At 39.6% G+C, this 12,914-nt stretch overlaps 1 protein-coding gene across 1 annotated transcript; it reads left to right on the top strand.

Annotated features, from left to right (window-relative positions):
- Positions 1-10,037: 10,037 nt before the first annotated feature.
- On the top strand, positions 10,038-12,620 carry DMAC1 (distal membrane arm assembly complex 1). Its single transcript, XM_038552340.1, has 2 exons — positions 10,038-10,381; positions 11,192-12,620. Exons 1-2 carry the CDS (start codon positions 10,108-10,110, stop codon positions 11,254-11,256), a joined length of 339 nt encoding a protein of 112 aa, XP_038408268.1. The 5' UTR covers positions 10,038-10,107; the 3' UTR covers positions 11,257-12,620.
- Positions 12,621-12,914: the final 294 nt, after the last annotated feature.

Here is a 12,914-nt window from a genome sequence, read left to right as displayed (position 1 = left end):
GTTGGATCCTATTGGCCAGTATCTTGTTGAGAATTTTTGCATCCATGTTCATCAGGGATATTGGTCTGTAATTCTCCTTTTTGGTGGGGTCTTTGTCTGGCTTTGGAATTAAGGTGATGCTGGCTTCATAGAACGAATTTGGAAGTACTCCATCTCTTTCTATCTTTCCAAACAGCTTTAGGAGAATAGGTATGATTTCTTCTTTAAACGTTTGATAGAATTCCCCTGGGAAGCCATCTGGCCCTGGACTTTTGTGTCTTGGGACGTTTTTGATGACTGCTTCAATTTCCTCCCTGGTTATTGGCCTGTTCAGGTTTTCTATTTCTTCCTGTTCCAGTTTTGGTAGTTTGTGGCTTTCCAGGAATGCGTCCATTTCTTCCAGATTGCCTAATTTATTGGCGTATAGCTGTTCATAATATGTTTTTAAAATCGTTTGTATTTCCTTGGTGTTGGTAGTGATCTCTCCTTTCTCATTCATGATTTTATTAATTTGAGTCTTCTCTCTCTTCTTTTTAATAAGGCTGGCTAATGGTTTATCTATCTTATTAATTCTTTCAAAGAACCAACTCCTGGTTCTGTTGATCTGTTCCACAGTTCTTCTGGTCTCGATTTCGTTGAGTTCTGCTCGAATCTTTATTAACTCCCTTCTTCTCTTGGGTGTAGGATCTATTTGCTGTTTTTTCTCTAGCTCCTTTATGTGTAAGGTTAGCTTTTGTATTTGAGTTCTTTCCAGTTTTTGAATGGATGCTTGTATTGCGATGTATTTCCCCCTTAGGACTGCTTTTGCTGCATCCCAAAGATTTTGAACGGTTGTATCTTCATTCTCATTAGTTTCCATGAATCTTTTTAATTCTTCCTTAATTTCCTGGTTGACCCTTTTATCTTTTAGCAGGATGGTCCTTAACCTCCACGTGTTTGAGGTCCTTCCAAACTTCTTGTTGTGATTTAGTTCTAATTTCAAGGCATTATGGTCCGAGAATATGCAGGGGACGATCCCAATCTTTTGGTATCGGTTCAGACTCGATTTGTGTCCCAATATGTGGTCTATTCTGGAGAAAGTTCCATGTGCGCTTGAGAAGAATGTGTATTCAGTTGAGTTTGGATGTAAAGTTCTGTAGATATCTGTGAAATCCATCTGGTCCAGTGTATCATTTAAAGCTCTCGTTTCTTTGGAGATGTTGTGCTTAGAAGACCTATCGAGTATAGAAAGAGCTAGATTGAAGTCACCAAGTATAAGTGTATTATTATCTAAGTATTTCTTCACTTTGGTTAATAATTGATTTATATATTTGGCAGCTCCCACATTCGGAGCATATATATTGAGGATTGTTAAGTCCTCTTGTTGAATAGATCCTTTAAGTATGATATAGTGTCCCTCTTCATCTCTCACTACAGTCTTCGGGGTAAATTTTAGTTTATCTGATATAAGGATGGCTACCCCTGCTTTCTTTTGAGGACCATTCGAATGGTAAATGGTTCTCCAACCTTTTATTTTCAGGCTGTAGGTGTCCTTCTGTCTAAAATGAGTCTCTTGTAGACAGCAAATAGATGGGTCCTGCTTTTTTATCCAGTCTGAAACCCTGCGCCTTTTGATGGGGTCATTAAGCCCGTTCACATTCAGAGTTACTATTGAGAGATATGAGTTTAGTGTCATCATGATATCTATTCAGTCCTTGTTTTTGTGGATTGTTCCACTGAACTTCTTCTTAAAGGGGAGTTTTAAGAGTCCCCCTTAAAATTTCTTGCAGAGCTGGTTTGGAGGTCACATATTCTTTCAGTTCCTGCCTGTCTTGGAAGCTCTTTATCTCTCCTTCCATTTTGAATGAGAGCCTTGCTGGATAAAGTATTCTTGGTTGCATGTTCTTCTCATTTAGGACCCTGAATATATCCTGCCAGCCCTTTCTGGCCTGCCAGGTCTCTGTGGAGAGGTCTGCTGTTACCCTAATACTCCTCCCCATAAAAGTCAGGGATTTCTTGTCTCTTGCTGCTTTAAGGATCTTCTCCTTATCTTTGGAATTTGCAAGCTTCACAATTAAATGTCGAGGTGTTGAACGGTTTTTATTGATTTTAGGGGGGGATCTCTCTATTTCCTGGATCTGAATGCCTGTTTCCCTTCCCAGATTAGGAACGTTTTCAGCTAGAATTTGTTCAAATACATATTCTGGCCCTCTGTCCCTTTCGGCGCCCTCGGGAACCCCAATTAAACGTAGGTTTTTCTTCCTCAGGCTGTCGTTTATTTCCCTTAATCTATCTTCATGGTCTTTTAATTGTTTGTCTCTTTTTTCCTCAGTTTCCCTCTTTGCCATCAACTTGTCTTCTATGTCACTCACTCGTTCTTCCACCTCGTTAACCCTCGTCGTTAGGACTTCTAGTTTGGATTGCATCTCATTCAATTGATTTTTAATTTCTGCCTGATTAGCTCTAAATTCTGCAGTCATGAAGTCTCTTGAGTCCTTTATACTTTTTTCTAGAGCCACCAGTAGCTGTATAATAGTGCTTCTGAATTGGCTTTCTGACATTGAATTGTAATCCAGATTTTGTAACTCTGTGGGAGAGAGGACTGTTTCTGATTCTTTCTTTTGAGGTGAGGTTTTCCTTCTAGTCATTTTGCTCAGTGCAGAGTGGCCAAAAGCAAGTTGTACTGGGAAAAAGAGAAAAAGAGAGGAGAGAAAGAAGGAAAGAAAAGAGAAAGAGAAAAAAAAGGGAAGAGAAAAAAAAACGAAAGAAAAAAAAGAAGAAAAAGAGAAAGAAAAAGAAAGGAGAAAAAAAGGGGGGGTGGGGGAAGGAAACAAATCAAAAAGCAAAACAAAACAAAAAAAAAACAAAAACAAAAAAAAAACCAAAACAAAACAACAACAAAAAAAGAACCACAAGGGAGTATCTTCTGATTCTGTGTACTTTAAGTCCCTTGACTTCCCCTGGAACTTGTCAGTCTAGCTGGTGTTCTGGGGGAGGGGCCTGCTGTGCTGATTTTCAGGTGTTAGCAGTTGGGGGAGCTGCTGTGCCCCTGCCTGGTGCAGGGCTCGGTGGGGGTTGTTTACCCCGTGAGGCCGCAGGAGGAACAGCCCCAGTGGCGGGGCAGCTCTGGAAACCTGGATTCAGCTCCGGCAGGAACTCCGTCTGCAGGGCCTGGAGGCTCCGGGGCGGGGCCGCTGATCTGCTCAGCTGGGGCAGGAGCGTCCTTGCTGTCCTGGGCCCTCCCGGCCTCTGCCTGTCCCGGGGGAGGCGGGATCCTGGGCTGTGTCCCGGCGCCCTGTGCTCCGGGGCCTGCGCTGTTGGATTCGCGCTCCCGGGCCGCGCAGCCCCCTCCGCGGAGCCGCCGCCCGAGCGCCCCGAGCTGCTCCGGGTCCCGCCGGGTCCCGCCGTGCGCGCTGCAGCCCTTAGGGAGCTCGGCGCACTCTCCTGGGCACGGAGTTGCTGTTACTGTCCCCGGGAGCCCGAGGGCATCCCCGCCCTCCTGGGTCCTGCTCCAACTCCCTGCGAGCCCCTTTCCCCCGGGAAGGTCGGTGCAGCTCCTGCTCTCCGGGACGGGGCTCTCCTGTCCTGGGGACACTCGCCCCGGCCTCAGCCCGGCTCCTCGCGGGGCGCCTCCCCCTTGGAGGCCTTTGTTTCTTTATTTCTTTTTCCACGTCTTCCTACCTTGATAGAAGCGCGAACTCTTCTCACTGTTGCATTCCAGCTGGTCTCTCTTTAAATCTCAGGCCGAATTCATAGATTTTCAGGATAATTTGAAGGTTTTCTAGGTAGTTTGGTGGAGACAGGTGATTTGGAGACCCTACTCTTCTGCCATCTTGCTCCTCCCCCCAGTTTATCCTATTTTAAACCAAATAATTACTAGGAGATCTTTACCAAGAAACAATTATTTTTCTTTTCTTAGGGTTATAAGTGTAAAAAATGTATTTTGTGTACTAATATACAATGTCATAAAGGATCACTCAACATACAATTTTTAATGAAAGCCTAGGGTTCTCTGTAATCGTTTAGTTATGCAAATTTTATTCATTCATATGAGGTATTTAAATTACATATCTTAAAAAATAAATAAATAAATAAATTACATATCTTTCTAGTTAAAACTATATGTACCACCTTTTGAGATTCATTAACCACAAAGATTACACTATGATTAACAGAACTCTTTAAATTTCTATTTTATAAGGAAAGAAACAAATGATTAGTGTTTCTTTTTTCCTAATTACCAGTTCACATAATTAATCAGGATGCCTTGCTAAATTTAACTTTTTGTTCGTTTTATGGTGTATTATTTTGAAAATATTAAATGAATTATCCTTCCATCTTCAATAATGTACGGGTGGCTGTATTTGGTGACAAATAAAAAATTAAAATAATTGTGCCTTGAAAGATATAATTCAGATAAACATTCTTGAAATAAAGATAAGAGAATGTGTATATATATAGGTATATATACATATATGTATATTTGTCTTTAAAATATGGAATTATATAATATATAATAATATACAATAATACAAATATATAACATACGATAATAGATACTGTTTATGCCTGGAAATCTGAACTAGAATAGTCAGCAAACATATGTGGGACCCAGGAAATTTAACAAAAATCCCCTACCCCTGGACAAGCAGAGCAGGACTAACTCCATTTTGTGCTGCACCCGCCACCTCCTGTATGCCCGCCACATGACCTGCTTATTGCTTAAGGTGCTCCCCCACCCTAGTCAAGCTGCTGGGCACACCCTTACCAGAAACTGCTTCATTAGAATGTAAACCCCGCCTTTTGCCCACCAAACCTGCACACCAATTCTGACCAGAGTGATAGGCTAGTTCAAACGGTCACTATAGGGTAAATTGTAATTCAGTTGGCCACCTGCTTGTGGACCGACATGACTGTGCAACTTTCTGCGTATGTTATAATCCCATTGGCCGCTGGCCCCTACAAAGCTGCTAGGCCTCTTAGCCTCGGGGTCCAAGTCCCTGCTCCACTGTGTCGGGTATACTTGGACCCAAGCTCCAGCTTGTAAATAAACCCTCGTGTGTTTGCATAGGTGTTGGCTCCTTGGTGGTTTCTCGGATTTGCAATCTTGGGCACAACAATATATCCTGGTAAAATGTTATTGGATTTCAACAACTTTACAGAGAAATGGAAGGGAGGGGAGGTGAGGGAGGTCATGGTGCCTTCTGTTCTCTGTGTACCCTTTACACAGTATTTATAATGACATATGTGACTATATTTAGGGTCTGCCCAGATAATCCAGCATAATAATCCCTCTATTTCAAGATCCCAAGGATTAGCATTTATAGATTCCACATAGGTTATAAAGAAATTAAGGTAATTGTAAGGGGCTACTCTTCTCAATTTAGTGCAAATAAACTGGAAAACTGGGATGAAGTAGATAATGTTCCATAAACGTATAATTTGCCAAAACTCTTTGCAGTATAAAATTTAAACATATTTCTAAAATATAAAGAAATGTGTCAAAGAACCTTCTTCCACATTCCTTCCTTCCCCCACCAAAATAATAAAGTGCCTGAAGTAGGCAATATCATAAGGAAATTCTAAGAAAGCCTTTAAAAAAAACATAATTCCAGTGGTATTTTAACTGTTGTAATGTATAGAAAAAGAATGCTCCCAAATTTTGTTTTTGAAGTGGGTATAAAGTATTCCTCAAAGTCAACTAGAATTGCATAAAAAGAAAACAATCAATCACATTTCAAAAGTTCACCAGAAGGCACCAATTTAATTCAATGTTAGGATATATGGAAATCAATAATCTTCTTGTATTCAAGCAACAACTGGTTAGAAGCCAGAACATGAGGAAAAAATGCCTTAATTTCAATAACAGCACAAAAGATAAAGTTTCTGAGAGGAAATGTGTGAGATCATTATAAAAAAGACTTTAAAATGTTACAGAGGAACACAAAATAAGATATGAACAAAAGAAAAAGCCTTCCCTGTCCTTGTATAGGATGACTCAACATCATAAAGATGTCAATTCTCTCTAAATTAACCCACAATTTTCACAGAAGTCTAATAAAAATGTCAGCATCATTTTGTCAGAATAATCAAGCTAAGTCAAAAGTTCATGTGGAAAAATAAACATGTAAAAATAGCCAAGAAAAGTCTGGAATGGGAGGGAACCTTTCTCCAAGTCTTAACACATTACAAAGCTGCAGTAATTAAAATACTGTAACACTGGCACATAAATAAATAGACAAATCATGAAGCAGAACATGAAGTCTAGGAAAGGACATATATCTATGTATGGCATTTTAGAAAAGGGGTTATTTCTAATAGGTGGGAAAAGATGGATTATTTAATAAATAGAGTTGAGAAAAATGGATTGGGGAAAAAAAGGAAAAATCCAATTCCATTCCTAACACCTAATAATAGGAGGAATTCCTATTTTCTTTAAACACTTAAAATTTTAAAGAAAAGACCAAAATGTTTAAAGAAACATTTAAAATTTTAAGTGTTTAAAGAAAAGATCAAAATACCAAGGGAAACCATAAGAAGTAGAAGGCCTTTCTGATTACATGAAACTCAAAGCTATAGAAAGAAAGGTTGTTAAATTCAATTAAATATTTTTAAAACGTTCATGGTAAAAAGTACAAGCAAAGTCAAAAGGCAACTATCATGTTGGGTGAAAAACCATGAACTTACATCACAGACAAAAAGTTAATCTCTCTAATGTATAAAGAATTCTCAGAATTCAAAGAGAAAAACACAATCCAATGGGGGAAAAATGGGCAAAAAATATGGACAGTTGACAGAAAAAGAAGTATGAATTGCCCTTAAACATATGAAGAAGCTCACTAATAATAAGAAAAAGAAAATGAAACCTATCACATTGGCAGAAATCAAATTCATATAATTCACTGTTTGAAGGACCAGGATAGAGAAACTGATCTCACACTTGTTGGTGAGAGTGTAAATTGGTACATCTTCTGTGAAGGGCAATTTGGCAATGTCCATCAAGTTTATGAATACTATATAGCCTTTCAGAAATATATTCTAAGATATATGTTTGTGATATGATGTATGTACAAGGTTATATACTGTGGCGCTATTTGTAATACCAAAAGAGTGGGAGCAATCTAAATTTCTATTAATGTCCCTTAATATGAGATCAGTTAAATACAGTATAGTACAACCATACATGGACTACTACAGAGCCATACAAAGACCTAAAGAAGCTACTTACATATTGGCTGATATGGAATGGCCTCCAAAGTCACTGGAGAAAAGAATATACACATACACACAGACATCTCTGAAAAGACACACAAGAAGCTGATGAAACTGGCTGTATTAGAGAAGGGGAACTGGGTGGCTGGGAGACAGGAGTGTGAAGGACACTTTTTATGCCTTTTGCATTTTTAAAATTCATAAATAAATAAGAGAGGTCATAAGGCTTTGTGAGTCATAAGTGCCAAAATGAACTCTAGAGATAATAACTAATAAAAAAATAAATAAATATAATAGAATGAAGTAAAGTTCTATTTCAACCTTCTCCTTCTATTTCTTTCCCTCCAAATGCACACATCCTCCTCCAATTTTAGTTTTGTCTGATCTCTATCCTTGTCCTCTCTCAAGAAGTGTTTTAACATTTCTAATAATTTTCCAATCAGTCTCATTTCAACATCTCAATTTCAATATGGGCTATGTTCAATAATAAAAGAGCTGGAATAATTTATTTGAGGCAATCATAAGAAAAGAATCACAGCTTTTGGAAGGTACTTTTAAAAAGCAATAGTTAAAATATTGCCTGTTGTTTGAAAACATGTGTCATGGGTCATTTTAATAATATTTGTTTAGAGAATATCCTCTCCTGGCATCTTTAATTGTAATGTGCACATTAAAGGAGCTTTTAGATAAATTAATAAAGTCACATGTCAGATAATCATGGTGTCCATGGAGATGCACAAACCTATATATCAAGATATGAGAAAATATTAAAATTTATATTTCTATTATTTTATCATCCTCATAATGTACAAAGTAATATATAATTTATAAATAATAGGTATGCATAAATGTTCTGTGCTCAACTTTTTCTTTTTGCATGTGCTCAACCTTTTTTATCCACAGAAGTGCACAATCAAAATGTTTGGTAACTGCTGCCAAAAGATTTTTTTTTTCACATAAGGAGGAATCATGTGCATTACAGAGTGTTGAATCAGGCATAGTGAAAAGAAGCGGCTATAAATTGTGAATTTCTAAGTTAAATGCTATTAAACTCATTTAGTATGGAACTTAGCATAATGCTATCTGAAAATAATAGTAAATTATAGAACTTTCAAGTTAGGAAAAAGTATTATCACCTATTCCGAATCTCCTTATTACAAACATGAGGTAACCACAGTCCTACGAAAATTAAAAATGTTCTCTATGTCATAAGGCTGACTCCTGGTAACAGAGCCTGCTATAGAACCCAAATTTCTCAACACTTTGTATTTCTCCTGCACAAGACATGGGGAGAGAGACAGAGACAGAGACAGAGAGACAGGAAGATAAGGAAATGAAGATAGTCATTGAAATTAAGCAGCAGGCCAACCTGTGTTCTCATGATTGTATTTTCTCCTATTACTTTCTTTTCTCCTATGTATCCATACCTTTGGGATGCCTAGGGGGGGTTCAGTGGTTGAGTGTCTGCCTTCAGTTCCTGAGTTCCAGGATCAAGTCCTGCATCCGTCTTCCTGTGAGAAACTTACTTCTCCCTCTGCCTCTGTCTCTGCCTCTCTCTCTGTATTTCTCACAAATAAATATTTTTTTAAAAAGTCCATTCTTAAGGGATGATAAGAATTTAAACCTGCAAAAATAGATTCTATATTAACTTTTCAAGTCCATTAGCCTGATTCTGAGTTGAATTATCTCCAGGGCTCTCAAAGTAGAAATAACATGAGTATGACAAAATTGAGACATGATGCTATGAAAAAAAAAAAAAAGAAGAAGAGAAATGAAAAGTACTTATCCAGGTAATTCAAACTCATTTTTAATACCTTGATTATGTTTATGTAGTCCCCTCACAATATTGATAAAGGAAATGTTCAACTTTGTATGTTTCCTGCTCTTGAGCTCCCAGAGAAGCTATACTTTAACAAGGTCAAAATGACATGGAAAACCTCAAAGCATGAGTTCTATTTATATCCCCAGCAAACATTCATCTTCTTCACTTAAAAATAAATAATAAATAAAACAGAAAATAACCAAAAATGAGTATATTGAACACAAGAAAAAAGAAACTTCCCTGGTTCGTGTAAGATTAAAGCCATACAGTCTTCCAATGTACTATAAAAACTAAGATAAATTCTATGACTTTCTAGAATGTTCTTAATCATGGTGATTTGTAATTTTTTACGTGAAGACATATATAACCTTGCACCAAAAAATTTTTCCCCCCCAGAACACTTTCTTTTTTGTGAATACTGTGTATACCCAAGGCAGCTGTCTTAACTTGGGCTGGAATAAAACTCTTTTTCCTTTCTCTTAAAAAAAAAAAAAAAAAAAAAAAAAAAAAGGTTTGTTCGTTTTGCACCCACAATATGTACAGGTCGCTCGTAAGAAATTTGACTGTATTGACACTGGCATTGGTTTCAACCACGGCTATGTCAATCAGTTTTGTCAATTTTTGAGAAACTGACACCTTATTGGGTTGAGAAGACTAAATGGCTTGATGCAAATAATCGCTTAGCAAGTGTCTAGCATATAGTTAAGCACATGTACAACTTAACTCCTGAGTTACACACCTCCAGACAGGTGCAGTGACATGGTCAAGGTCTCACTTTGTATACTAGGGAAACCACTTAGAAACCCAGACTCCTCCTCTAAGGAAAGTAAAAACCAAGACATTTAGGGAGTTGACTAAGTCATAATTCTTAAAATGATTGGGGCCAGGTGTTAAGTGTGGGTGGCCTCTGGCAAGACCAAAGTTGTAGCTACAGAAATCCACCAAGCAGGTCCGCCCCATCTTTTTCGTTCGAGAAAGGCCAGAACTACATTTCCCAGCGACCCTCGGGCTGCTTCCGGTGCAGTGCGCCGGCGCTCTGCTTTCCGGCCGTATTTTTTTTTTTTTTACGTCAGTTCGGCTGGAAGACTCCTGGAGCTGAAGCCGAGCTCTGGAGCATGGGGTCTTTCGTTTCGCGGTCTCAGGAGCCGATCCAGGTCGCTGCGCTTCCGGAGGCCACCCACGCCGCCGAGCCCCTGCCCCTCGCCGCACCTGGAGCGCCGACCTCTCCAGCGGAAGCCCGTCTGTTTAATGACTGCTGGAGCTGTCGCGTGCTGTCCGGGTCGGGGCTGGTAGGGGCGGGCGGGTACGTGTACTGGGTGGCGCGGAAGCCCATGAAGCTGGGATACGCCCCGGGTCCGGGCACGATTACGCAGATGGTCATCGGCATCAGTGAGAGTCGGGGCCCCGCAGGGCCTGTGGGCGGGGGGGCGGGGGAGCGGGCCGCGGGCAGGGCACGGGGCGGGGGGCGGGGGGCGGGGGCTCCAAACCGGAAGCGAGGCCGGGAGAAGGGGCTGATGGGAAGCTTTCCTCGTTAAAAAAAAAAAAAAATCGCAGAATTTCTTGAGAACTTTTATTAGCTTCAACCTTTAATCCAGCAATAGGTATGATTATAGCAATCCCTTTTTACCGCCCAACAAAACTAAGGCACAGAGACTAAGAAGTACTGTGTCCGAGGTCAGATCATCGGGATGGGACACACTGTTCAAGGTCAGAGCATCAGAATGTGACACTGTTCAAGGTCAGAGCATCAGGATGTGACACTGTTCAAGGTCAGAGCATCAGGATGTGACACTGTTCAAGGTCAGAGCATCAGGATGTGACACTGTTCAGGGTCAGATCCATCAAGCTGTGACACTGCTGACACCAGATCGTGGAGGAGGTCGGAGTGAGGGTGCATAACTTTGCTTTAACAGCTGGGGCTCTGAAGTTACCTCCTAGACACCGATTGTAAGCCCACATTCTAGGTGTGCCATGGGTAAAGTGGCCCACAGTCCTTATCTGTAACCAATGGGGAAGTAACCGATTTTTCCCCTCCAAACTTTCTTTTCCTTTTCTGAGTTTCACTCTTTTATTAGAAAAATGTAATGGTGATGTATCTTGTAGGAGAGTTGTGAGGATTACAAATGATGGCATATATGGAAGCGCTTAGTACACTGGGCTGTAACATCCATGTAAGGCACTGTTGTTTTCTTTCCCTAGGCATTGCTTGTTGGGGTGTAATCATCCTAACAGACCCCAAGGGGAAGGCCTTCCGTGTGGATTGAAAGTACTGCCTGTGAATTTGTCATCTATCCATGTCCCCAGGACAGCAGAACAAGCATGGGACTTATGGATGTTCTGGACAGACAAATGGACGTTGAGAGACTTCAGTCCTGAGGATACTACAAGACTGAAATGTGGGCCGTTATTCTTTGGTCATGAGTGTCGTTGCCTTCTCAGATTCCACGGAGACCAATAAATCCCTAAGAGAAGAGAACAGTTCTGTGTCTTACCTGGGGAAGGAAAGTCTAATAAAACTTTTAAAAATAATAATTAAAAAAAAAAAAGGAAATAATAAGCCAAATTGGAAAATGAACTAAACTATTATTTTACTTTTTTTAAAAAATTTATTTATTTATTTATGATAGTCACACACAGAGAGAGAGAGAGAGGCAGAGACACAGGCAGAGGGAGAAGCAGGCTCCATGCACCGGGAGCCCGATGTGGGATTCGATCCGGGGTCTCCAGGATCGCGCCCTGGGCCAAAGGCAGGCGCCAAACAGCTGAGCCACCCAGGGTTCCCTAAACTATTATTTTAAATAGTACTTTTTACTTCTCCTATAATGGGGTCAACACCTATTAACACTGAATTGGCATCATGTAATGTGCAGAAGTATACACATAAAACTTTATATCTGTGTACTGCTTATAATTTCCAAGGTGTTACCACTTGAAGAGTTTCAAAGCTACTCTTTTTCAAGGTGGCAAGTGAAACTTAAAAAGCAGTCCTAGTGATTTTGCTCAGGTTTATTCAGCAAGTTAGTGGTGCATCTAGGACTTGTTCAGTTCTCATTCTAGTCTTTTCAGAATGAGGATGACTCCAAAGAGGCAAGAATTATCTTTACGAAACAAAAATCAGCATATAATAAAAGACAAGTACTGAGATATTTGAGAAAAATTCACAAAAACATTTGCTTCTTTGTCCACAACCACTGGAAATGTTTCTGTGATGAAATTTCCTGCTTTTGTGATAATGACTTAAAATTTGACAGTTCATTTCTAAAGAAGTCTGCTTCCTACCAGTTTTTTTTTTTTTCCGTTTCCGATATACCCTTGCTACTCTATAATATACACACCTTTTTTCAGAGCAGAAAGATAAAAGTTCAGCTTCCAGTCCTAGCGTGTAAGTTTTAAAAGCTATGTTGAGCAAGTCCCTTCAGAACTGTTAACTCTGGTATGTAAGAGTGCCTGGATCTAATGCTGAATGACTGTATTCCCAACATTTTCTTAGGTTAAACTAAAAATACATAAATCTAACTTTTGGTCTTGGATTGACCTCTGGATAGAGTAAGTCTTAAATAACTCAGTATAATTGTAACATCTCAATGTGTACTAGTATGGAAATAAATAAGCACTTTTTCCAAATAAACTTGCCTGCTCACTAGAATATTGCCAAAATGTGTTTGGTTCTCCTCAACTCCAGGTCGGGGCTGGTAGGGGCGGGCAGCAAATTAACCCAAAGGGCAAATGTTAAGTGCAGCAGTGCTGCTAGAAATCACTGCTCAGTCGTGTGACAACTTGCATGTACTTCAGAAATGTGGTTTTTGAAGGACTGTTTAGGTTTGAGTAAAATAACTCTGCTATGTCTATGGGCAATTAAATGGAAGTAACACTCCCCCTCCCCCAAAAATAGGTTAGTTAAATTTGAAATTAATAGTTGTTT

The sequence above is a fragment of the Canis lupus genome, chromosome 11, assembly GCF_011100685.1.
Source record: "Canis lupus familiaris isolate Mischka breed German Shepherd chromosome 11, alternate assembly UU_Cfam_GSD_1.0, whole genome shotgun sequence".
In the NCBI taxonomy this organism is placed as follows: domain Eukaryota; kingdom Metazoa; phylum Chordata; class Mammalia; order Carnivora; family Canidae; genus Canis; species Canis lupus.
Note: the sequence above shows the minus strand (reverse complement) of the source record. Positions and strands in the feature narration are given on the sequence as shown.